Source organism: Callithrix jacchus, chromosome 3 (genome assembly GCF_049354715.1).
Source record: "Callithrix jacchus isolate 240 chromosome 3, calJac240_pri, whole genome shotgun sequence".
Classification (NCBI taxonomy): Eukaryota; Metazoa; Chordata; class Mammalia; order Primates; family Cebidae; genus Callithrix; species Callithrix jacchus.
Genome location: NC_133504.1, coordinates 129,342,706 through 129,369,787, shown reverse-complemented (window position 1 = coordinate 129,369,787; position 27,082 = coordinate 129,342,706). Strand labels below are relative to the sequence as shown.

At 37.8% G+C, this 27,082-nt stretch overlaps 1 protein-coding gene across 1 annotated transcript in view; it reads right to left on the bottom strand.

Annotated features, from left to right (window-relative positions):
- LOC100415441 (transmembrane serine protease 11F) overlaps positions 1-27,082 on the bottom strand; it is a 71,720-nt gene that overhangs the window by 4,643 nt on the left and 39,995 nt on the right. Inside the window, exons 4-9 of the mRNA XM_002745787.5 lie at positions 17,303-17,370; positions 15,199-15,362; positions 10,266-10,304; positions 8,926-9,127; positions 5,664-5,923; positions 2,235-2,377 (exon numbers count right to left, since the gene is read on the bottom strand). Of these exons, the coding sequence (XP_002745833.2) occupies positions 2,235-2,377; positions 5,664-5,923; positions 8,926-9,127; positions 10,266-10,304; positions 15,199-15,362; positions 17,303-17,370 (876 nt within the window). The remainder of the gene's footprint in view (positions 1-2,234; positions 2,378-5,663; positions 5,924-8,925; positions 9,128-10,265; positions 10,305-15,198; positions 15,363-17,302; positions 17,371-27,082) is intronic.

The window sequence follows — 27,082 nt, the reverse complement described above, 5'->3', positions numbered from 1 at the left end:
GAAAAAGAAATTAGACCTTTACCCTTACACCATGTACAAAAATAAACTCAAAGTGGATTAAAAACCTAAACCTAAAACCTGAAATTGTAAAACTACTACTAAATAAAAAAAAAAATAAAAAAAAAAAAAAAAAAAAAAAAAAAAAAAAACAGAGAAAAAGCTCCATGACATTGGTTTGGGCAAGGATTTTTAGAATATTACCTCAAAAATTCAGGCAACAAAAGCAAAAATAGGCAAATGAGATTGCATCAAACTGAAAAGCTTTTGCACAACGAGCAAAACAAAACAACAATTAATAAAGTGAAGAGACAACCTACAGAATGGGAAAACATGTTTGCAAACCAAACATTTGATAAGTTGTTATATCTACAATATGACCATCAGGTTCATGAAAAAGAAATGCTCAGTATTAAAAATCATCAGGGAAATGAATTAAAACCACAATAAGATATCTCTTTACTCCTAGTAGAATAGTTTTTATCGAAAAGATAAAAGATAAGTATTGATGAGGATGCAGAGAAAAGGGAACTCTTATACACTCTTGGTGGGAATGTAAATTAGTATAAATATTATGGAAAACGCTAGGGAGGCTCCTTATAAAGTTAAAAACAGAACTACCATATGATCTAGCAACCCCACTTCTGGGAATATATCCAAAAAAATTAAAATCAATATGTCAAAGAAATATCTGTACTCCTGTGTTCAGTGTAGCATTATTCACAATAGCCAAGATACAGAATCAACCTAAGTGTTCATCAAATGTGTGAAAAGATAAAGAAAATATGGTATATATACAAATGAACTACTATTTAGCCATAAAAAGAATAAATTCTGTCCACTTGTGACAACATAAAGAATCCAGAGGACTTTATGCTAAGTGAAATAAGCCAGGCACAGAAAGACATATATTACATAATTTCACCTATATGTGGAATCTAAAAAAGTTGATTTCATAGAAGTAGAGAGTAGAATGATGATTACCAGAATCTGGGTGGGACTAGAGAGGCAGAGAGTGAGGGAAGGGGGACTTGCTAGTTAGAGGGTGCAAAGTTTCAGTGAATAGGAATATGTTTTGAGATCTATTGCACAGCAGGATGACAATAATAAAAAATATTGTATTATAGATTTCAAAAGAACGAAGAGAGTAAATTTTAGATGTCTATCACAAAAAAATGTTAAGTGAGATGACAGATACGTTAATTAGCTTTACTTAACCATTCCATATTGTATACATGTATCAAAATGTCACATTGTACTCCATAGATGTAATACAATTATGATTTATCAATAAAAAATAATGGACAGTGAAATCTGAGCTGGAAAAGTAGATGGAAGAAAGGAAAAGATTAATGAACTGTGAGAAAACAGAGAAATCAATGGGCAATAGGTGTCTATGAAGTTGATAAAAGACTGTTTTTCATTCAATCAGTCATCAAATATTTTCACCATACATTTTTAGGTGCTGAGAACATAGCTATAAATAAAATAGTCTTCTTTCATGAAACTTACATTTTAGTTAGTGGAGAAATAGACAATAAGCTAGATAAATAAAAATCCTGCATACTGGATGGTGGCAAAGACTAAGGAGAAAAATAGAACAGAGAAAGGACACAAGGAATGTATGCGTAGGTTGTGCGTGTCAGGAGTGGGAGTTGGTAGACTAGGGTATAACATAGGGAGCAGTAGTTAAAACGTACGGGGGAAACACTGGGTGGTAGCAGTCCAACAGGAAGATGCAAATTAGCATTTTTGGAGATGGAGCAGTTTTTGAGGACAAGGGCCATAGTGTGACTTTAAAGAGGAAGGTCTGAGGTAGCTGAAGAGTGTAGAGGATCAGTGGAGAAGAGGAGGTCTAGCAACTCAGTCCAGCATTTAAACAGGTCGGTGTTGATAACACAGGGCTTAGAATGGAGAGAAAACCTGTTTCAGGTGTTGCTTTCATTAAAGAATGAGAGGGGCGAAGGGAAATGACTAGGAGGCTGGGGGATGAATACAGATAATTACAATATTGTTTTTATCTCATATTAAATAAAATAATGTAAAAATGTGCTTAATTTTTGGCTTAGCATATATTAAACTCTATACAATTATTTTTTATTGTTATGATTATTAAATAAACGTCATTCTTATTGAGAGATGCCTTTTTTTTTTCTCCTAGGTAAAATATATGCCAAACTCAGAAATAGGTAATGGAAACTTTCCTTGTAAACTTTCAGCCTTGACTTTAAACTTACCTTACATGCATCTACTTTTCCTTCCATGAATCCAGCACATAACATTCCTGGAGTTATCAGGCCATCATATACATCCTTTCTGTTACACACATCAGTGCTTATGGTTTCCACTCTAGCTTGCCGAAGTTTATTTTGTGTAGGTCCTATTGCACAAATGGACAAACAAATAAATAGTATTCCTCAAATGCAACCATATCTAAGACACAAAAGACACATACATTTTAAATTTTATATTTCTTATAAAATTGTTCTTATTTTCTGTACCATAAATGTCTACATGCAAGAAGCCATACATATACATGTCCCAGTATTATATAATATTTGTGGATCTTTCAAGGATATTAGAAGTCTTAAAACTACATGCAAAATATTACATATACACAGGAATGGGTAGGTAGTCCTCAGATACTCATAGAGTATGACATTGATCTGGTCCAACTGCCACATTTTCCATATAAGGAAACCGTGGCCCATGGAAGTTCACTGACATTCCAAGAGCTATTCAAGTAGAAAGAAACCAAGACACAGCTGCACTATTCACCCTACTCCACTCTGTTATGTGTTATTTAGGAGTATCTCACAGTATGGGAAACCAAATGAATGCCCAATATGTGCTAGTGATCTGATGACAACATAGAACAGGGCCGAGTTTTAGGAGGAGAGGATACTGCACAGTTGAATACAGAAAAGAAGTAGTATAGGGCTCTGGGTTGAAGCCATTGGGAGTACCCCGAGCTAGCTTTTAAGAGACTTTAAAGAACCTCCCACAAAGGGAAACCTATTAGACTTACAGCAGATCTCTCAGTGGAAACCCTACAAGCCAGAAGAGAGAGGGGGCCAATATTCAACATCCTTAAAGAACAGAACTTTCAGCCCAGAATTTCATATCCTGCCAAACTAAGCTGCACAATTGAAGGAAAAATAAAATCTTTTACGAACAAGCAAGTACTCAGAGATTTTATTACCACCAGGCCTGCTTTACAAGAGCTTCTGAAAGAAGCATTATACATAGAAAGGAACAACCAGTCTGAGCCTTTCTAAAAATATACCAAAAAGTAAAGATCATCAACATAAAGAAGAATTTACATCAACGAATGGATAAAATAGCCAGTTAACATCAAATGACAGTAACCCTAAATTTAAATCGACTAAATCCCCCAATCAAAAGATACAGCCAAAATCTAACAGTATATCCAAAGATACACAAAGACTCAAAACAAAGGATTGGAGAAAAATTTACCAACCAAATGGAGAGCAAAAATAAATAAATAAACAAAAAGCAGGAGTTACAATTCTCACATTGGATAAAATAGATTTCAAAGCAACAAAGATACAGTGGTAAAAGGATCAATGCAACAATAAGAGATCTTAACACCCAGATACATAAGACCCATATTGAGATTTAGGGTATCCAGGACTTGAATTCAGATCCAGAACAAGTAAACTCAATAAATATTTATAGAGTTCTCCATTTTAAAAACACAAAATATACATTTTCCACTTTAAATACACAAAATATTGATCAGCCATTATTAATACCCATTTTTAGAATGAAGCCATATTCCTGTTCTCTCTCCCTCTTTTTCTTCCTCTCCTTCTCTCCTTAAAAAAAAAAAAAAAAAGGAAGAAATACCATTGTGGGTACCATCCCTGTTTACCAAGATTCCAGTGAGAGTCTTGTGGCGGCCAGTCAGAACTTCCCTGACTGCTCCTTACAATGAGATGTTTTCTTTAAAAAAAATAAAAAATAAAAAACCTAATGGATTCAGCTATGTTTCTGAGCTACGGTTTAAACATCAGGGACTCCTAGAACCTCCCTCAAGTTCAATGATTTGATAGAGCCACTAACAGAACAAGCAAAGTACCACAGTTATGTTGACCAGTTAATTATAAAAGATACAACCCAGAAAAAGCCAATGGAATAAATGTACAGGACAAAATAAATAAATCAATCTTTTTTTTACTGATCATACAGCCAGATACAGACTCTGCACATTTTCTTTTTTCTCTCATATAAAAATGAGCTGAATTTGGCCGGGTGATGTGGCTCATGCCTATAATCCCAGAACTTTGGGAGGCAGAGGTGGGCAGATCACCTGAGGTCAGTAGTTCAAGACCAGCCTGCCTAACCTGGTGAAAACTAAAAAAAGAAAAAAAAAAAAAAAAAAAGAACCTCTCACAAAGCCAAGATGGACATGCATGGAGAATTTGGAAAACTTTTCATAGAATAAACTTCTGTCAAAAAAGAGATAGATTAAGATATATTAGCACTAGTTTTTTTCAGGCTACCCTTGATAGAAATTTAAGTATTCTTATTTCTAAGTAAAACATTTTGTTAATCTTTCTCTTTAAAGTAGAGTGAACTAGTACCTAGAAATTTTAAGTTCTGGTTTTTAATTTATACAATTACTAGACTTGATGTCTTTTAACATCCCTAGCAGGTGGGACAGAGGAAAAAGATAACTAACCAAAATAAAAATGCTCAAAATATTTGCAACCCATTTTAATGTTTATGACCATCATAAATTCTCATAAAATGAGAAAGATTCAAATAAACAAAAAAAAACTATCATTATATTTGTGATTTTAGGCATATGCTGATTGAAATAAAGTATATGTGATTTAAAGTATATGTAACGCATTTACATCCAGGAAAGACAAAATCTGTGATTACTTACTGCCTTGCACTCCTATAGTGTTCTGTCCCTTCTTATATCACCTGATGGATGCAGTTGTTTTTTCCCTTCTATATTAATCTCTCCCTCTGACTTTTTTTTTTAAACCACAGCTCCAATTGCGGAGATTCCTTCCCTCCCTTCCTTCCTTCCTTCCTTCCTTCCTTCCTTCCTTCCTTCCTTCCTTCCTTCCTTCCTTCCTTCCTTCCTTCTTTTCTCTTTCTTTCTTTCTCTTTCTTTCTTTCTTTTTCTTTCTTATTTTCTTTCTTCTTTTCTTTCTTTTTTTGAGATGGAGTCGAGCTGGAGTGCAGTAGCAAGATCTCAGCTCACTGCAACCTCCACCTCCTAGGCTCAAGCAATTCTCCTGCCTCAGCCTCTTAAGTAGCTGGGATTACAAGCACACACCACCACACTCAGCTATTTTTTGGTGTATTTTAGTAGAGATGGGGGTTTCGCAATGTTGGCCAGGCTGGTCTTGAACTCCTGACCTCATGTGATCTGCCTACCTTGGCCTCCCAAAATGCTGGGATTACAGGAGTGAGTCACCGTACCTGGCCACCACTACTCCAATTGTGAACTCAAAGATAGGACTTGATTTTTACTTTTTAACCCACAGTCTCTTGTTCTGCCCAAGGCCACATGCATTGGAAAGACCATTACTTTTATAAAAAGCTTAAGAGGGATTCCTTCAGATAGATAGCTTGTTTATCTCAAGACATTTTTGTGCTAAGAAAATTAGGTTGAAACTACTCACCATCATCTACAATGGATCCAAATCCTGTGACAAACACACTTGTTTTAGGTGGCAACTTTATAGATGAATCTGGGAGGCAAACTCTCTGGACGATATTTGAAAACTCAACTCCAGGACTCAGTTGTGCCAAAGCAATGTCATTTTCATTTGTTTCTCTATGGTAATTCTCATGAACAATAATTTTCTTCACATTTCGTTTCACTGCAGGTGGTGTTATAGTTGTACCAAAAGTGACAATCCATTGAGTTGGGTCTTTATTTCTGCAAAAAATTAAAAAGTAGTACTTGGGATGCTTGAATTAATTCTGTGAATGAGACTGAGACTGTATTTCTTCCCAACTATCAGTATTATGCTCCTGAAACATCCTTTTGGTAACAAAGTTTGTAGTTGATAACAAAATAGGTAAAAAATAGTTCTTAAAATTATTACAATTATTTACAAATAATAAATATGATCAGTTTCCAATTTTTAAACTTTTTGCTTGCTAGGAGCTTTTTAGGTTCTCTTTCTTCCTGAATTTCAACAAACTATGTAGAAATTAATTTTGATTTGTTTTGGATAATATACTTACTAAGAGGGACTTTTCTCTCCATGTCATATCATCAACCCATTCTTATTTTATGACTCACTTGTTGGCCCTTATTTTACTGGGTTTTACTGTGATCTTTGAAGTGAAGTGTAATGTGTTGCTTTGCAAACCATTTTTTCTCCACCCTACTCCCATATCCCTTCCATACCCCTCCCTTAGATACAAGGACTAAGTAATCCTAACTCAAAGTCATGTTCCTACCACCCGTGGATCTGGCCTGGTCAGTCCTCTTACTAGACTTTCAGTTCTCCTTTCACACAGATGCTTTTCTCTTCCACAAAGTTTATATCACCAGCAAATTCTATCTAGTCCTATCATCTTTTTACTTCCTTATGGTCCTCCAAAGCCCAGTACCTTTTTTCTAAAGTTATTCTCATCCTGAGTGACTGGAAATATACAGTAGCTTAAAATTCTCTGGGTGAAGAAAGGATTACTATGTTGGTGAATCAACAACCTTTAAGTGTAATTAAAAAAAACCCTGAAAGATCAGTGGTTTCCCAAGTGCTGCACTGCCCTAAAAATGAGCAGACAGAGCCCGGGATATAGGAGGTGTTCTTCTCTCACCTATTTTACGTCTTTACACATTAAGATAAGATTTTATTCAAACCAGAAATCTTAGGACTGACAGAAGCATCCATTTGAAAACTAGATACTAGATACTAGAATTCTCAGAGATATAAAGCCATATATGACTTCAGGCCTTAAGGAGTTCACAAATGAATCAATTAGATAATACAAATTATCCCATCCCTTTATGGATTGCCAATGAGAGAGGAAGCCTCACATGATAGGCCAATTCAACGTGTTTTATGAATAAGAAAATTAAGACCCAGAAGTTCAGTGACTTGTGCAGGTGAGTGACATGCCGCTGGTTAGTGCCAAAAGGAGATGGTCCAATCAGGAATGTTTTCCCCACCCATACTGTCTTACAAAGACTGGAATCATTTTTCATAGACATAAAGGTGCTGAGGTTTGTCTTAAACATGATTTTGAAAATACATTATTTCTGCAGGAAAAATAAATTTATAGAAATTTAAAGATGTGAATAATGCAATATTATCTTCAAAGTACCATGTAGTTTTCCTTCATAAAAGTATTCCACATTGTGCGATTACATGAAATTATTAATATATCACTCCCAAATTGCACTCATTTTTCTCTATGATCATCACTTTGCTCAACTCTTTTGGATTATTATCAGCATAAAATATGCTATAATCTTTCTCCTATATTTTAAAAAATCCTTCCTTTAACTTCACAACTGCCCTCAACTGTCAAATTTCTCTGATTCTCTTTCATTTAGAAACTTCTTAAAAGTGATTTTAAAACTTACAGCATCTAATCTTCTCTCCATTCTCTATTGAATCCGTTCCCACCCCTATCACACCAGAAAAACTTCTTTGATCAAGGTCACCAGTACTCTCTACTTCATCAAGCTCAATGGCCAGTCCCCACGTAGATCTGTCTGTACCCAGAACTTGCACTGGACCTGCTGAAGTAAGTATTCCAATGGCCACAGCTTACATTCTTCACTAAATATTAAGTTGGCATTCTGGATTTATTTATTATTTATTTACATAAAGAGAGATCAGTTGTAAACTAAAATGGAAGACACTCTCACAAAAACAGAAGTGCAAAGGTTGGAGGACTGTATGAACGTGAGAAAATTAGAAAACCTTCACAAGTGAGTGGGATTCAAATTCGCCCCTAAGGCATAATCACAGTTATTTTGAGAGTTGTACATATGCACATCTAAGTGAGTTGCTTTTCTCTTCTCTTCTATGAGAAAGCAACAGATAATCACTTTAGTATCTTGGAACCACCTGGGATGTTACCCTTAGAAGGATGACAAAGAGCCTCTGAGAATCACCAAGGATAGGCTCCTTTAATAAGATGCAGGATGAGGAAGTAAGTAGTGCCACAGGCCAGGCAGTCTTTATTTAGAGTTTCGTCTTTGAGAGTTTAAAGGAAAAGCCCTCTGTACCATGATGGTAAAACCGCAGGGAAGAAAGATGGTGTGCTCCTGACCTCCTGGGGCTGTAGTGTGCCTGTGTATGTCTGTGTACATGAACTGACACATCTGAGATTTAAGAGGTACAAATTTTGCTCAGTTGTACATAACCAGTCTTGAATACAGTGAGGGCAGTGAGACAAGGCAGGAGGTCTCTCCTACCTTCCACACACCGTTCTGGACCATACAAGCCTGCAGGGTTCCTAGTGAATGCAATGAAAAGACAGAACTTCAAGAGAAATACCTACGATTCTTTTCTTATTTGTAAAGTGATGGCAATGCTGACAGTGGGAAGTTAGAGGGATTAATTGGGGAAAAAAACAGGTGACTTTCTTTTTGAGTATGTAAAAGAGATTAAACTTGTTACATGTATAATAGTCTTCACACTAAAATAATCCACATATTATTTTATGTAGTATATAGTAGGAAAGATAGTATTGGGGTCATGATGATAGAAGAAAATATATAATAAGAACTTTAAATAACAAAAACCAAGCATCATAGATAGGGCACAGGGCAAACATAATCTATTTAGGGGACATCTGGGTCTATCCTGAACAGAGCAAAGGATAAACTGGTGAGACTGGACTCTTCTGACGCACTAAATCAATGGCAGATGAGGTCTGAGAAAAGAAGGCTCACAGCAGCCTTGTTTGACTTACTTCCGGAAGCAGTGAGCTGCTGTGAGCAGCCATGTGTTACTGATGAGGCTGGCTCCGCACTGATGGCCTGCCCCTATGAGCTGGAGGCTGGCCTGCCATGGCCACTCCCCTTCCATAGCTGTTTCCCTTCCTTGGACAATTCTTTGAGTAGAAGAAGATGCTGGTAATGGCATGTTTGAAGATGTCATCCTTATTCCACAGCCTGCCACAGAAATACATGTTCATTCGTATTCATCACAAGAAGGAAAAAAGTATATTCTGATTTGCTTTGGTTGCAGACAATCCCTTGTCCCTGCTACCTTTTGAACCACTCATAGCATTCAGCCTTTGAGCTTATTTGATACAGGTCTTGCTGATCCTATTGAGGTTCAGAAGAAATGTTTACTAACATTTCAAGGCATTCAGTACAGAAATTAACTGCTGTCTATCTTTATAAAGTATATATAGATAGATAATTCATTGAGCACCAAAAATGTATGGATCTTCTGCTATGTGAATTAGATGTATTTATAGCAACAGATCTTTTAGATGAGAAAATTAAGGCTTGAAGAGGGAACACTGCTGGTGATCATCCAGTTGGTAAGTGACAGCGTGGGATACGAAATTAGGAGGATCCACACCAAAACTAGTAGTATCCTTATTACTGAGAAACAGCCCAGTACTAAATGTGGGTCATCATTTTCCCTTAACTAATAACTAAAGAGAATCAATTTATTGTGTTTGTAAAGCCCTGTGTTTTAACAGATATAAAAAATATTGACCTCTTTGTTCTCTTAAAACTTGAAAAACTAGTTTCAAAAAAAGTCGTCTTCACTGATATCAAACCCTCAATTGACTAGATTTCAAGTCAATCTTAAGAGACCTGAAAGTGTAACAACATTTTTAATGGGCATGTTTGCCCACAGTAGACCTTAACTATGTACCAACGCTGGAATGTAGAGTGCAGAGCAGGAAGAGGCAGAGAATGTACATGACAGATACTTCAATTAAAATACAAGCAAGTTAAAAAAATTAAAGCCTAAATGTTACCAGTTTAAAACACTCTCTTGAATTGTCAGAGTATTAAAAGAGTTATTTATAATGAATATTAATATAATATCTGTAATAGTATATAAGATGTTTTAAATCACATCTCATAGGTCTCATAAACTTAAAATTGTATTTGATATAAATTTAAATACTTCAAATACTACAAATAATAAAAAGATTAAATGTTCAGTTTACAAAAATATGAAATGAGTTTTTAAAAGCTTGGTACATTTTACTGCTAACTTTTCTATTACTTCTTTTCATATCTTTTACTGTGAAATAAACAGTTAATTCTGGGTTTTGGAACTTACGACTATTGAGAAGATTCCTCATCTTTTTGCTGTCAATAGCTGGAATAAGCAAAACATGAGTTAGTTGGCAGAAGAATATATTCCCATTTTCATGTTACCTTGTTCATGAAATAATAGAAATGCTAATTATCCAAAGAATAATAAATAGAAATGCTAATTATCCAAAGCATACATATTTCAAGAGAGCATGAGATTTTTCATAACCAAATAATGTATAAATAGCCCTTTACTCTGATTTTATTTTTGGGTCAAATTGTATAATTTACTTTAAAATTAAATCAAAGAGCATTTTACTTTCTGATTTTGCTCAGGAAAAAGAAACAGAAAGTAGGAAATCATAAATAAGGATAAATGTCCCTGACTGCTTTCCTTGGGGGCTTCAATATAACTTGGGAGAAAAATCTCCAATTCCCATCACGGCTGGTGTTTACCTGCCTATGTGCTTTAGGCATACTCCTAATGGCCAGTTTGAAATGATAGCTCTATGGAGCTACATGCATCCCAGACCCCTGAGGGCCCAATTTCAAGGCCCTGGTCTAAAAAAGCAGGAATTTAGTCACTGCAGGTTGATAACCTTGTCTCCCTGAGGATTCCTGAGGATCTCAGGAATGGATCTGATGGTTGTGGCTCAGGCAGCAGACATTACAGACATGAAGTTCTTTCACATACGACCAGTCCAGAGACCCCAGCCATATACAACCTTTCACTTCATTTTATGTTTCATTTCTGTGACATCTTTTTTCCCTTCAAATTTATTCGTTCATGTTCATTATAACTCAGCTACATTCAATGTTTGTTGGGTTAGTGATTGGTTTTTTGTTTGCCAGTGAGAAAATGGAGAATTATACAGCAATTTTATCAGGAACATTGACTTTCCCCCAAAAAGGGATGGTGAGCCCCAATTCCTGCTAGAGGTTTCATAGATATTTATCTTTTTTTAACAAATGACATGTATGTGGCAGAAGAAAACACACAGTTAAATCTTCATTATTGAGCATGGTCAGAGAATATAGATATTTTGGTATTAAAACAACTTGTATCATAAAAAAATCATTGTATGTAACCAACAATGCCAAAATGTTTTTAATAAACTGTACAAGAAACTCTACAACTGTAACAACTCAGTAAATATAATATAATGTCACTTTTATAATAGATATTTTACTTTAGGATATGTGATTGTGGCTTAGGGACAGTTATATCATCAGGAATTGAGATTTCTGTTCACAGAATGCTGGAAAACACTTTGTTTTACTTTGGGATATAACTGGTTAACAATCAAGTTGGATACCATACTCTCTATTATTTCTGATTACTTCATGAAAACATAATTAATATTTATGGGGATTCTATCTTGAAATACATTTAAAGAACTTTCCTGATTTCTAAGAACAAAAAATTAACTTTAGATAACTTGTTTCCTAAATAAATACATGGCTGTTGGGAAGGGGGAAGTCTTTTGGGTCCAAAATACAAGTTCCCCTCCCTTTTTTTTGTATCGAATTAGACATAACTAAACTTGGAAATACATAACAAGAAGCAATAAATGGAGCTGGAACACCTACCACATGTGAGATACATGCTAGTGTTTGAGGAAGGGGTTAAGAAAATAAAAAGATACTGTTCCTGACCTTGACATTTAAAATCTTATTTGAAACACATTATTTTCCTACTTTTAATTGCACATTGGCATAGAAAAATAAAAATGTCTCTCAGCTTGGATTCCAACTAGCTGTAAGGTAGTTTGAATTTCAGTTTCCTAAACTTTTTGAACTTCCTTTTCTTCCACTTTGGGAAGAAAACAAAACAAGAACTTTCCTGATTTGATTTTGTGAGGAATAAATAAGGAAATTAATGAAAAATAGTTTTAAGTTGGAAACAAACTCGTGAACCTCTTTAGAGTTCATGTCACTGGTTCTTCCTATAGGGGCAAATCTTCATAAAGATGTCTTTCTTTGATACTATAAAAAGAACCCCCAGAACTAGTCTGTAAAAACCTCTGTGAGTCACAATACCTGTATCTAATTCTAATCCCACGTCTCACATCTTACTTGAGTCTCAGCTTCTTTATCTGTAGAACAGTGAAAGTAATACCTACCCTTTGGAACTTTTGTAAGGATCCGATAATATATGATATGGAAGAAATTTAGAAACCTTATTAAAAGTCCTAGTAAAATATGAAAAAAAAACATGTTGTAGCTTCATCCATGTCCCTGCAAAGGCCACGAACTCATCCTCTTCTATGGCTGCATAGTATTCCATGGTGTATATGTGCCACATTTTCTTTACCCAGTCTATCACTGACAGACATTTGGGTTGGTTCCGAGTTTTTGTTATTGGGAACAGTGCCGCAATAAATCTACCTGTGCATATGCCTTTATAGTACAATGACTTATAATCCTTTGGGTATATACCCAGTAATGGGATTGCTGGGTAAAATGTTATTTCTAGTTCTAGATCCTTAAGGAATCACCACACTGTCTTCCACAATGGTGGAACTAATTTACACTCCCACCAACAGTGTAAAAGCATTCCTATTTCTCCACATTGTCTCCAGCATCTGTTGTTTCCTGACTTTTTAACAATCTCCATTCTAACAGGCTTGAAATGGTATCTCAAATGTGGTTTTGATTTGCATTTCTCTAATGGCAAGTGATGATGAGAATTTTTCATATATTTGTTGGCTACACAGATATCTTCTTTTGAGAAGTGTCTGTTCATATCCTTCACCTGCTTTTTGATGAGGTTTTTTGTTTTTTCTTGTAAATTTGTTTAAGTTCTTTGTGGATTCTGGATATTAGCCCTTTGTCAGATAGATTGCAAAACTTTTTTCCCATTCTGTAGGTTGCCTGTTTACTCTGATGATAGTTTCTTTTGCTGTGCAGAAGCTCTTTAGTTTAATTAGATTCCATTTGTTAATTTTGGCTTTTGTTGCCATTGCTTTTGCTGTTTTAGTCGTTAAGTCTTTGCTTATGCCTATGTCCTGAATGGTACTGCCTAGGTTTTCTTCTAGGGTTTTTATGGTTTTAGGTTGTACATTTATGTCTTTAATTCATTTTGAGTTAATTTTTATATAAGGTGTAAGGAAGGGATCCAGTTTCAGCTTTCTGTATATGGCTAGCCAATTTTCCCAACATCATTTATTAAATAGGGAGTCCTTTCCTCATTGCTTGTTTTTGTCAGGTTTGTCAGAGATAAAATGATTGTAGATGTGTGGTGTTATTTCTGAGGCCTCTGTTCTATTCCATTGGTCTATATCTCTGTTTTGGTACCAGTACCATCCTGGTTTTTTACTGTAGCCTTGTACTATAATTTGAAGTCAGGTAGCATGATGCCTCCAGCTTTGTTCTTTTTGCTTAGGATTGTCTTGGCTATGCAGGCTCTTTTTTGGTTCCATATGAAATTTAAAGTCATTTTTTCCAATTCTGTTAAGAAAGTCAATGGTAGCTTGATGGGGATAGCACTGAATCTGTAAATTATTTTGGGCAGTATGGCCATTTTCACAATATTGATTCTTCCTATGCATGAGCATGGAATGTTTCTCCATTTGTTTGTGTCCTCTCTTTTATTTCCTTGAGCAGTGGTTGTAGTTCTCCTTGAAGAAGTCTTTCACTTCTCTTGTAAGTTGTATTCCTAGGTATTTTACTCTCTTTGCAGTAATTGTGAATGGGAGTTCACTCATGATTTGGTTCTCTCTGTTATTGGTGTATAGGAATGCTTGCGATTTTTGCACATTGATTTGGTATCCTGAGACTTTGCTGAAGTTACTTATTGCTTAAGGAGATTATGGCCTGAGATGATGAGGTTTTCTAAATTTACAATCATCATTCTCAACAAACTAACACAAAAGCAGAAAATCGAACACCACATATTCTTGAGGGAATGTGTTCTCTTTCTGGGTCCATAAGGGGGCATAGTTTTAAGGGCAAGAATTTCCCAGCACCATGCGTCGCTCCCCTCTCTCTGCATCTGGGAGATTTAATGGTTTATGTTTAAATTTCATGGGCACAGGAAGAAACTAAAAGTCAATCACTCCAGTGGAAGTTCTAAGGAACTCCTTTCATTGGCCCAGGGTCTTAGAGAAGGTGGGGGTTCCTCCCAGGTTAAAAACCCCCTTCTTCCACACCCCTTTGTATGCCATGTTTGGGTCCCCTTTCATGAACACTCCCTTCGTGGAAGCCATCTTTCTCTCTCCTGGATTTCCCCTCTGGAGTCCCTGTCCACACTCTCTCCTGGAAGCCTGTCTTCTCCTCCTAAACTCCATCTCTGTCTATTCCCTTCCACTCAGAGTGGAAGCTGCTTTCCTCTCCTGGATTCCATCTTTCTGGATTCTCTCACTCAGTGTGAGAGTTAGCTCTTTTTCTCTCCTTCTCCTGTTTCTCTCTCTCTTTAAATAAATGAATTTCTACAAACGCTTTTGAGTCTGGCATTTACTGTGCACTGCGCTGTGGTCCTCTCTCTCATTCTTGAGAGGGCAGGAGACCAAGAACCTGGAGAAACATCCTCTCAGGGGAGCTGAGGGCACCCTGAACCCCTGAACCCCAATATTACATTCTCACTCATTAGTGGGAGTTGAACAATGAGAACACGTGGACCCAGGGAGGGAAACATCACACACTGGGGCCTGTCAGTGGGGAGGGCCTAGGAGAGGGATAGAATTAGCATTAGGAGAAATGCCTAATATAGATGATGAATTTATGGGTGCAGGAAACCACCACGGCATGTTTATACCTATGTAACAAACCTGCACTTTCTGCACTTGTACCCCAGAACTTAAAATACAATAAAACAAGCAAAAAACATGTAATAGTAAATAATACTGAATTTTATTTTACTTTTATTTCATGTTGATATATATATGTGCTTACAAAAAACAAAAATAATTATAAGAGGAGGGAACCACAAAAGTGTCAAGTAAAAATAAAAGACTTACGTGTGAGTCTAAATGACGGTTTGTTTATGGTGAAAGGCAACTGTTTGGTCTTCAAACTTTGATATAAAGCCTTTTCAATTTTTTTCTTGATTTGTTCAGCACTATCAGTAGATGGGTATCGAAACATGAGCACTATAAGAATGTCCATACCCTGTTCATCTGGACTGAAGAGCAAAAAAGCAGTAAAAAATATCATTTATCTAATCATTAATGACTTTAACCTATTAGGACTCATATTAAACTTAAACAGAATAATGGATGATATATGTGAATACCAGATTTTTTAATTTCTCTAAATACAGAGATTAAAAGTGAGTGTATAATAACCAGGAAGTGGTGGAAGCACTGTAGAAGAAATAAAGACAACTGTTCACTGCCCTTACTTAGCTCATAGTTTAAAGGGGTTTGCAGGAGGAGATGCTCATGAAATCATGCTTTATATGTACTTACAAGGCTTGCTTTTTAGGCAATTTGAGCAAAACTGTAGCTAACACCACTATTCTTTAGAAGTGGTGTGGCAGGGAGGAGGCTTTTGTTTACCAAACCCAGTTTCTTTTGTCTCCTGAGCACAGAGGTAGATTCCATTTTCTGGGCTTTCTTGAAATTTATTGAAACTTTCTAATGAATCTGGCCAGTGAAATATGGGAAGAAATAATGTCCCCCCCTTCCAGGTCTGGCTTCTAATAAAACCTCCCCTAGCATTTTCCTTGCTCTCACTCTTCCCTTGTCTGCCAACCAGACACAGAATATGCAGTTGGCAACTTCATTTCATAATCCCGTTTGGCACCCACACCCTGGCCCCAACTTCTGACTCTTTGGACTGTATCATGGAAATGAAATAAACCTTTACTATATTAAAGCACTGACATTTTTGGTGTTTAGTGGTCTGTTAATAAATAAATGATTAAAGAAAGCGCTTATAAAAGAGAATCATTTGATAAACACTTCAAACATATGAATTTATATTGTGATGTGTAGGGTTTAAAACCCTCAAGTAATCTTTTGAGAATGAATTTAATTTGAGACAAGAGAAAAGAATAAAGGAATAAAGGGAGAAAGGGAAAGAAGGAGGAGGGAGGAGAGAAAAATGAAAAGGAGAAAGGAAAAAAGAAGAAAGTCAAGAAGATATGAAAGAAAGAAGTGAAAGAAAAAGAAAAGACATGGGGTCCTTAATCATTAGCTATATTTATATTTACTCTATCACTAAGAAGTGAAGGAAACAAGTAAATATATAATTATAAATATACGTATAAATAGACATATTTCATTATGGAATCTAAGCTTTATAGACAACATATAAAAACATTCAGGATGGGGCTGGGTGCGGTGGCTCACGCCTATAATCCCAGCACTTTGGGAGGCCAAGGCGGGTGGATCCCGAGGTCAAGAGATCGAGACCATCCTGGTCAACATAGTGAAACCCCGTCTCTACTAAAATAAAAATATTAGCTGGGCATTGTGGCACGTGCCTGTAATCCCAGCTACTCAGGAGGCTGAGGCAGGAGAATTGCCTGAACCCAAAAGGCGGAGGTTGCGGTGAGCCGAGATTGCGCCATTGCACTCCAGCCTGGGTAACAAGAGCGAAACTCTATCTCAAAAAAAAAAAAAAAAAAAATTCAGGATGGATTCTAGTAATTTTAGTCTCTGAAAATAACGATTCATTTTTGTATATTATTTTTCACCAAAGCATCAAAATGAAAAGCCATTTTAAAATAACAATAAACATGCACTGTCATGAAAGAAAAGCTTTACTGCAGAGAATGTCATTGTCTGATGGTGGGGTAGGCTTAAGATAAGGAAAACGAAAAAGACGTTCAGTTCTACTTAGCCCCTAACTTACGAGGTGGGGGAGGAGGAAATGTTAGCTGTGTCATCCCCCTGTTCCTTATATTATTTTCTATCCAATAGCTGAGATTTCCTTGTCACAAAGCACCTTACCTCTTTCTATTGTGATTGGGAAATAGGTAGGAAAACTTGGGCTGCTCAAGATTTATGAAATCTGTGTGTTGTTGTAAAGACTTGCTCAAGGCAGCTAAGCAATTAGGTACATCAAATACCTCATCTTAACAATATTGACTTGAAATTACAAACCAAGTTTACTTACCTTAATTTGATAACATGAGATTTGATAAATCGATTGCCTACAGAAGAACGTCGAAATATCCTAGACATCTGATTTTTGAAACAGAAGTTAGTTTTCAGAACTTAAAAGTAAAACGAAAAATAGTAATAATTTAAAAAAAGAAGTATTAGTCTTAAGAAAAGTGTTATTCTTTGTTTTATCTAGAGACTTGAGGCAAAAAATAAAGGTGTTCAGCTCATTCACAGTCATGTTAATGGGTAATTGACAATGGAACCAAATAACCACAATAAAATTATTCAACATTGCTAAGCCTCTGTAAAATGGGATAAGAACAATATCTGCCTTATACAGTTGATTTGAAAATTAAGTGAAATTATATTACACATTTTCTACCTTGTCTGGCATCTATTGTTATTGATGATAGTTTTAAATACTGTCAAGTGAATTAAAAGTACATGCTACTTTTTAAGACAGCATCTTTATTTCTTTTTTTTCTTTCCTTTTTTTTTTTTGAGACAGAGTTTCACTCTGTCACCAGGCGCCAGGCTGGAGTATGATGGTGCCATCTTGGCTCACTGTAACCTCTGCCTCCCATGTTCAAGCAATTCTCCTGGCTCAGCCTCCCGAGTAGCTGGGACCACAGGGAAGTGTCACCACTCCCAGCTAATTTTTATATTTTTTAGTAGAGAAGGGGTTTCACTATGTTGGCCAGGATGGTCTCGATCTCCTGACCTTGTGATCTGCCCGCCTCAGCCTCCCAAAGTGCTGGGATTACAGGAGTGAGCTACCATGACTGGCCAACAGCATCCTTATTTCTAAAAAAGGCTACCTTGTTTGCTGCACTCATCCCAAATATGGTATCTCATCCAGTATTGATAGAATTTGTTGATTTCTTAAATGATTATGTCATCACTAGACCATTTGACATGACTTGAAATGACTTCTGCCATGTGACTCTGACACCCTCACTTGTTAGTCATCTCTATGAGAGACAGGATTTCATGACTGGTGCTATGCTTCGGAATAAGTTTCACCACACTGATATACCATCAGAACTTCATTACTTAGCTTTTCCAGTCTGAGCCATTGGAAAATTTTCAGTGTTCAGGAAACTAATTTCCTAAAGGGTCCTGATTTCAGCTGGCTATTGAGGCACTGCCTTTTTGTCAAAAAAGCACTGGGCTAGCTGGGCATAGTGGCTCATGCCTATAATACTAGTACTTTGGAAGGTCAAGGTAGATAGATCCCTTTAGCCCAGGAGTTCCCGACCAGCCTGGGCAACATGGTGAAACTCCATCTCTACCAAAAAATACAAAAATCAGCCAGAGTCATAATCTGGTTTCAAAATTAATAAATAGATAAAAAAATTTACAAAGCACTGAGCTGAGAGTTAAGTCAGAATAACAGATCTGTATAAGTTTACGTAAGACCTATTTCCATGGTAAATTTTGCCAATTTCTACATCCTGTTGGTAGAGGGAAAGTCTCCCTCCCCACAAGATTCCTTCCTCTCCCTGACCTTGTAATGTAGTAACAATGCCCAGTAGACTTTACCTCCTAAATGTTAAATCTACTTCCCTTGATTCAATCCCACTGCTATGATCTCAAATCAGCTCCTTAGAAACTTGTATCTGGGACTTTGCAGCAGCCTCCTCATGGTATGTTGATGTGGTTCTATCCTATATTCTGTCCCCTCAGTTGTTCCCTCTGAATGCTGTAACCAGGATGATATCTTTAAAATGCAAACCTGAGTATATTAGACTCCTTCCTGCCTCAAGCTCAATATTGCCCTCAATACAATCTTACCCATGTATTGGTCCCTACTTTGCTCCATCCCTGCATTCAAAGTCTCTCTTCTCTCTCTCTCTCTCTCTCTCTCTCTCTCTCTCTCCCGTTTTAAGGTGTTTATTTTGTAAAAGCTTATATGGCAATATCCTTGATAGGATTTGAACAGGCACTTAACATATACTCAGTGACCAGATTAAGCACATTAACAGAGAAGTTTTAAAAAAGGAGGTCAGCAAAAATATTTTACAGGACAATGAACCACTTCCCTGGAAGAAGAAAGAGACTCACCTGAGAAAGAATAGGAACATTTACAGCAGGAAAAATACAATTTACATACTTAGAAATCATCATACAGTTAACAGAGAAAAGTTTGCTTAAAGTTATACCTGCTTTCTTGATTTCCATTAGAATAAGTTATTATTAATATTAAATTAATAACTATTATTATTTAGTAGAAACCCTATTTTTGGACTCCACTAAAAATACAAATTAGCTGGGTGTGGTGGCGTATGCCTGTAATCCCAACTACTTGGGAGGCTGAGGCGGGAGAATTGCTTGAACCAGGGAGGCGGAGGTTGTGGTGAGTCGAGATCATGCCAGTGCACTCCAGCCTGGGCAACAAGAGTGAAACTCCATCTCAGAAAACACACACACACACACACACACACACACACACACACACACACACACACGGTATATAATTATCATTTGTAGTTGAAGGCTGGTGACAACTATAGTCACTGAAAACTATTATTAAAATTCCTGCTAAAAGGATAGCAACAGCAACAGCTAAAGCCATTCCACAATAGAAAATCTACTGCCTCACTTTCAAAACATCCCCAACAAAGGGCACTGCATATTGGGTGTTTTCTTCCATCAGCTGTATGGTCTGGCACTCTGTTCTGATGATATCAGGCAAAATCACTCAATCAGTTACTTCTCTTTCTGGGACAGGTAGCTCTGTTGGGGTAGCTATGGTCTCTTTATGCCCTTTTAGACTAGATCAAACTTGTGCCTGGTCTGCAACTCTATTTTAGTTTGTTCTCAAGATGTACACTAAATAGAAAAGGCTTTGAAAGACACACTTGATCCAGAGCATCAGAGGAGATACATCAATGGGGAAACCAAAAAGGTTTTCCCATAACCAATGGCATTCAAGATAGCACCAATCTTCTTTTTTCCTGTGCCTCTCAGGATTCCACCACAAGTACTTGCAGGTGTGTCCAATAGATGAAGAGGAGCAAAAACAGGCATTACTTTGCTCACAAAGAAAAATAATATTCCAATGGTAAATACATAGGCAACCAGACTTTTCAAAACTACAAGCAAAACATTAGCTACAAGTGTACACACACTGGCACACAAAACAGTGTAGTGGGAGCACCATGCCTGCTCATGATTCCCTGAACCCACAGCATTGCCCATTCATACACTGGCTGCCACACCAAAGCTGGGGGCAAACATGTAGACTACAAAGGCCAGTTCACAGATGATGCCCCGAGTTTCCAGCTCTGCCACATTAATTAGTCCTGCAAGATGGGTTCCAATCTCAACGGTTCGTCACTCGATATATACCTATTCCAGTCTGAGCCATTGGAAAATGGTGCAGAATCACAGGGAATGCAGTCTATGTGGGACTTAATACACTCTTGTTTGTAGACTGTCAATCTTGGAGTGTTAGAATCTGCCTCTCCCAACACCACTTCCCAGTTCTTCCTGTCTGCTTTTCTGTCTCCCAGTTCTTCTTTTCTTCTACACGTGGTGGAAAAAAACTCACATCAATATCTGGGAAGGTTGGACTAGGGACTGTTCCCAGGAGTGGGACTCCTACATCCACTCACTATACTCAATATACACCTATACATCTATTTTATAATAAATAAAAATTTTAAAAAGCACTAGGCTGAGACTGAAGTCAGAATGACAGGTCCATGTAAGTTTACATAAGGTGCAGCCTAGTATCTTAGGTAGCAGGCGGCGTACCAGCAGGCTCTACATGTCTCAGATGGTAGCCAGGGCTCCATGCCATTGATGGGAGAGGGTTCTGTGGCAGCTGGGAGAAGTGCATGGGGAGATGGAAGATGGAAGACGGGAGCAGAGAGGAGACAGAAGAGTCAGGGACAGGAAGGAATCTTGTGGGGAGGGAGACTATTCCTCTCTTCCAATAGGATGTAGATATTGGGGGCAAAATTTACCATGGAAATAGGTCTTAAACGTAAACTTACATGGACCTGTCATTGTGACTTAACTCTCAGTACAGTGCTTTTTAAAAATTTAAATCCATTTATTATAAAGTAGATGTATAGGGATATATTGAGTATACTGAGTGGATGTAGGAACCCCACTCCTGGGAACAGTCCCTAGTCCAACCTTCCCAGGTATTGATCTGAGATTTTTTCCACCACGTGTAAAGAAAAGGAGTGCAGACAGGAAGAACTGAGAAATGGTGTTGGCCCAGGCAGATTCTAACACTCCAAGGTCCACAGTCTCCAAACAAGAGTGCATTAAATCCCACATAGACTGCATTCCCTGTGATTACAATGATATCTTAAGGCAAGATGATGCCCCTGCTTTTGTAAATATCTCCTCTGCAGCCAGAACAGGAATGCTGCTGGAAGAGCAAGAATGAAAATCATCATGTAAATTTGGGCCATCCTGGTGATATCAGGATCTGCTTAAGAGCAGGACGATGCTCTGTTTGATGAAGATGGCCCAACAAGGAAAACAGCACAGCATCAAAATAAGGATTCCTCTTTGAAGTATGGTCCCCACACATTCTAGGTTCTTGCCTACAAAGAATTGAGATATTAGCTTGTCACAAGGGGGGAACGAATCCAGTTTTAACTGAAATCCCAGTAACATTCACAAGTATAACACTATCCAGCTTGACTGTTCAGACATCCACAGAATATGGGATGGTTGATGCTAATAAGAATTATCATCAACTGTGCAAGGAAGACCGGGGTTTGAGCAAGCCCCGCCAGCTCCTGCAGCCTAAAACCTTAGGTAGTGGGCAGTGTGCCAGCAAGCTCCACACTGTCCCAGATGGTAGCCAGGACTCCATGCCATTGAGGGAAGAGGGTTCAGTGGCAGCCGGGAGGATCACATGAGGAGACGGAAGATGGAAGCGGAGACAGGAGGTTGGGCTGCCCTGCCCTGCCATGTCCACTAACAAACCCATTGCAGGCACAGCCCTCCCGGGAAGTGGTGGATGGCCCCCTGGCCTCTGGCCACCCCCATCCTATTCTTACTTTCATCTGCTTTTGTCCTCCGCTCGCCTGACCCCAGTCCAGCTGGAGAGGGGTGAAAACCTCTTAACTACTGATTTAATTGCTCTTTCCTAATCACAGTAGGCTGGTTCACACCTCTGTGACTGGGGACATTCATTTTCCTCTTCCTACAACTTTTTTGTTCCCCTGGCAAATTTCTTCCTTACAACTTTACCTTACTTGAGAAACTCCAACGACAACTAAGTTAGCCCTAACTTGCCCACCTCGAAGTTGAACACTTCTTTATTTGGGCCACTTTGTCATCTTGAATATAATTCTATTATATTACTAGCAATTACCATACTGGTTTACAGTATTGTCTCTTCCACTCTAGACTATGAACTGTGTGAAGGCAGGGAGTGTGTCTGATTTACGTTTGTATCTCCAATGCTCCACACATTATCTGGCCCATGGGAAACACACAGGTGTGTCTGATAGATAAATGAGTGAATTAATAAATGAATTAAGAATTAACAATATGGTAAAGGGAAGAAGATGGCAACACATTGTTTTAATCTGCAAATCATGTTGCCAAATGTAAGTAGAAATCTGTGGTTATCTCCAGCAAGGTGGGAGCCAGGAGACCCCAGTGATGAACTCAGATGTAAGGGTCATTCCACAGGTTTGGGTCAGTTCTGAGTCATGACCCTTATGATTTCACTAAGCTTCTCTGAGCTCATTTTATTTCCATCTCTCAAGGAACAGGGAGAAAAGGTAATTTTTGTGTCTCTAGCACTTTAGATAAATGTCCAGTGAAATTCTGAACTGTGTACATATGACACTTTGGGGAAGGATTAGGAGTCTTATTGTATTAGAGTATAAGAAAATATCAAGATTTAATTCAAACTCAAATGTGATATTAACAAACCGTGGCCCCCAATGTGTCAACCTCTATTTAAAAAATGGCATGTACTGGAATAGCACAATACTGGTATGACCATTACTAAAAGCTTGCAAGTATTAATAGCATACCATACAGCAGGCATTGGATTAATTCTTTTGTTTAAACCTCACACGACCTTGGGAGGAAACTTACCAGTCTCATCAGCTCCATTTAATGGATGAGGAAACTGAGGCTCAGGATATATAATCTTATCTAAGGTGGTAGAGGAAGTGGTGGTTCTGTAATATGAGCCCAGGAAAGCAGTCTTTAGATCTTGTGTTAAGTTCATTAATGGACTTTGACAACCTTGAATTAATTACGTATTTGAAGACAGATGTTAAATGTGGTGAAGGATAGACAGGTAGGAAGATCCTGGTGAAAGAAGCCCTTAAAGAAGGCTTCAAAGGCATCTTTTATTCCCTGAATATATATCTCCTAAGAGATCTTCTCTTCAGATGTGGTTTCTTGCTTCTAAGTTTAATAGGGGTAGGAAAAATTTTCTTCCTCAGATACCTACTTGTTGTTATAACTATTTTAAGGGAAGTTTAACTCATATTTACATTTTTCTGTTGGGAACTCAGAAATATGGTGCTCAATCCAAACTACAAAAACTAATTGTATCCTTAGCCTTTTCACAGTCCAAACCTAAGAAATAGATCATTTTACTAGAGATTATTCTATTTGAAACAAGATAGTCTCTAAGCTCATGGTAAAATAAGGGAAAAATCTTCACCTTAAAATCAGATACCAATTGTAGTCTTTGGTTTGAACTCTAGCATTTAAAAACAAAATAACATATTTGAAACAATACATATAGCTCTGACTAATTAGCTTCATATCCATCCAGGTACTGTTTTTGGCCAGTTTGAGCATGCATCTTTTCTTTGTTTGTGAACTAAATGCAGATTAAGTCAAGGAGGATTAGTACTTACTGCATGCCAGGTAGTGAATCCCTTTTGAGGTCCACCCATGAAAATAATCAGGTAGGTTATGCAAATTTCCTGCTAAAGTCAAGGGAACATGTGCCAGCAGAGAGCAAAAACACAAAGAAAACTGATTCTTTTTTCTCTTTCCTCTCCAGGGAAGCTTCCTGATAACTCAAAGGGATTTTTTTTTCTTCTGAACTCCTATTATGGGAATGGATGAAATCACAGAGCCACAGAAAGAAAAGAAAAAAAGCCAGGATCATGAGTTGTATTATCTGGAGGCATAGGCCAGTGGGGAGTCATTGTTGGCAGTCACTTGCCAAGCAAGTAAAGTTTTCCTTCTTTCTTCTGAGATTGATTTAAGGAGCTGAATTTATTTAAATGATAATGAGTTGTGAGAAAAGAATTGTAGCAGATATTTGTTCTTTACCCAAATTGTACTTAGTGGGGAGGTGTACCCATTCCCCAGCATTGAGAGTTGACTGATAACACTTCATGCCTGTACTTCTCCAGAGGATTGCCCTTGTCTGACCTGAGCACCTTGTTTAGTAATGTCTGTCAGGCTATGCTCTGGGCAGATCTACTGGTATAAGACAAACAACCCAACCCTCTAACTTCTGGGAAGAATTACCTCCGTGATTAATCCAGGCTCCAGATCTCCCAGAGAAATCATGCTCAGGATACAATTTTGAAACGACATTTTTATCTAGCTTCTTCTTTTGCCCTTTCCCACTGTCTTCATTTCCTTAAGAATTTTTCCTGAAAGATCTTGATTAATAAATTACTTATTCAAGATCCCCCAGTCACAGGTTGTGTGTTTTGTAATGTAAACTATATAAAAATAATTGTTACTAGAAAATGCTCAGCTATGCAACTATTTCAATGTCTCCATTTTTTGGAAGTTCTGTTATCAGACATCTCCAATTTTTAGATAAGATTTTTAGCTTAGAGCCAAGAAAAGATTCAATAAACTTAAATGAAAAGATGTTTTTAAAGGTAAGATTTTGTGTCTCTAAAGAAGTTTTTGTATTGCAAACGTTAATCTATTGAAATAGAGGGAAACAAAGAATGGATCTTAAAGAGATTCATTCTAAAATTTCTAAGATTTCTGAAAGAAATCCTAGAGATGAAGATTAGAGATTAGAAAGTTATGGAGTCAACATCTGTAGCCTTTGATGCTGAAAATTCTGCATAGTGGATGGGAATCAAGAGAATTTTCCAGTCTTTATTTTGGAAATCTCTTACCTATCCAACTAGAATAATCGTCATGTCACTTATAGTATTATCTTTTTGTATTGTCCTGAGCAATTAGTTCCAAAGTGAAGTCAATGTATCATAGAGTATATGGAAAAATTCCAGAACTTGTATTTATATTTATTTTTATCTAAACAAATACTTTTTACAGCATTGGCTTTGAGGTATGGAATCCTAGCAGTAGTACATTAATTACTGAATGCCCCCAAGGGGAAATGGAGACCAGGCTGTTAGAATGATAGCTTGTCCTAGGATATGTACTCGGTAAATCATTCCTGCATTCCATTTAGTTAAGTAGTGATACTTGGCTCACTAATTTTAAGTAATTAAGATTAATTTAATCACGCTAACAATTCTCAGTATGTAAACAATTAGTATCTTGTTTTAATTATAAGACTAGCCATTTTTTTTAACTTTGGAAACAAGGATAGAGAACTGACAAAATATAAATCCAGTGTTTAAACAAAACAGTTTCATGCAAACTCTACCACATGTATGGCTGTCATATGGCTTTGGGGCATAGAAAGATGGTAGAGATAGACAGTGTTTAAAGATTTTTGCTGAAGAGCCATGATTTAAAGTGTTAATAAACCATTAAAAGTGGATATAATGTTTCACTTACCTCTTCTCTTTGCCATCAATAAAAAATAACTGAGAACTGTTGGGGGAGCGGCAAGAGGGCTGCCTAGTTACAGCCAGGAAGGAACTCTCCCGCTGAGAAAGACCAAAATAGTGGGTAAGCCAACATACATCAGACAGACCTCTGGTAGAGAAAGCATTCAGAGTTGATAGAGAAGCAATGCAGACACAGAGGCTGAAGAGGAGAAGGCGGCAACCCTATGTGGTCTTGCTGGATGTTAGGAATAGCTCCTTGCCCTGAATAGCTCCTGGGAAAGGGGTGAATGAAGGGACTGTGGGGCAGTGTACTCTTGCTGGGGATCTCTGAGATCATACATACAAGAGATCCCATGACCATCATAGGTACTTGAATTGGCAGGGGGATCTGCCTAGAGTAGGCAGAGACAGCGCTTGCCTGCATGGAGCCCAGAGGGTTCTGCATGTGGGGCAGCTACAGTAAAACATGGCCAGAGGCTCTCCATCTCCCTAATCTCTGCTGACTGCAGGGCCAGGAGAGAGAAGGGCTGCCTTTCTCATGGGACAAGGGTGTGTCTCTTTTGCACAGTCTGGTGTCCACCAGCCCCTCCCAAGGACCCTGCCTGGCTGCTTCTACAAGAGCGTGCACACAGCATAGCCTCCACTGACCAGTACGAGTGCTTTACTGGTGGCCTGGGAGCATAACCACTCGCCCAGCAGAGTTAGTCTCCAACCCCAAGGGGCCAGAAGACAAAGCTGCAGGCTCAATCTCAACCCCCTCCTGCTAGAACACATAGTTCAGGAGTGCCACACGGAGATCTGTGACTGGTGCTTGAGCAGGGGAAGAGCCCCCACGCTCAGAACACTGAGACGAGTGAGACACAGATTACTGGGCTGGTACAGATGCTGGTGTGCCTCCCTCTACAGGGATAATCCAGAAAGAGTGTGTCCTGTCTGACAGCCACAGCCTTTGCCCAAAGAAGCGCCACAGCCCTGGACATCTAACAACCCAGTGATCTGGGTCTGGAGGCTTGGGACAAAACCAGCTGGTTGGGCTAGATACTCTGGCAGCCAAAGGAAGGAGACTT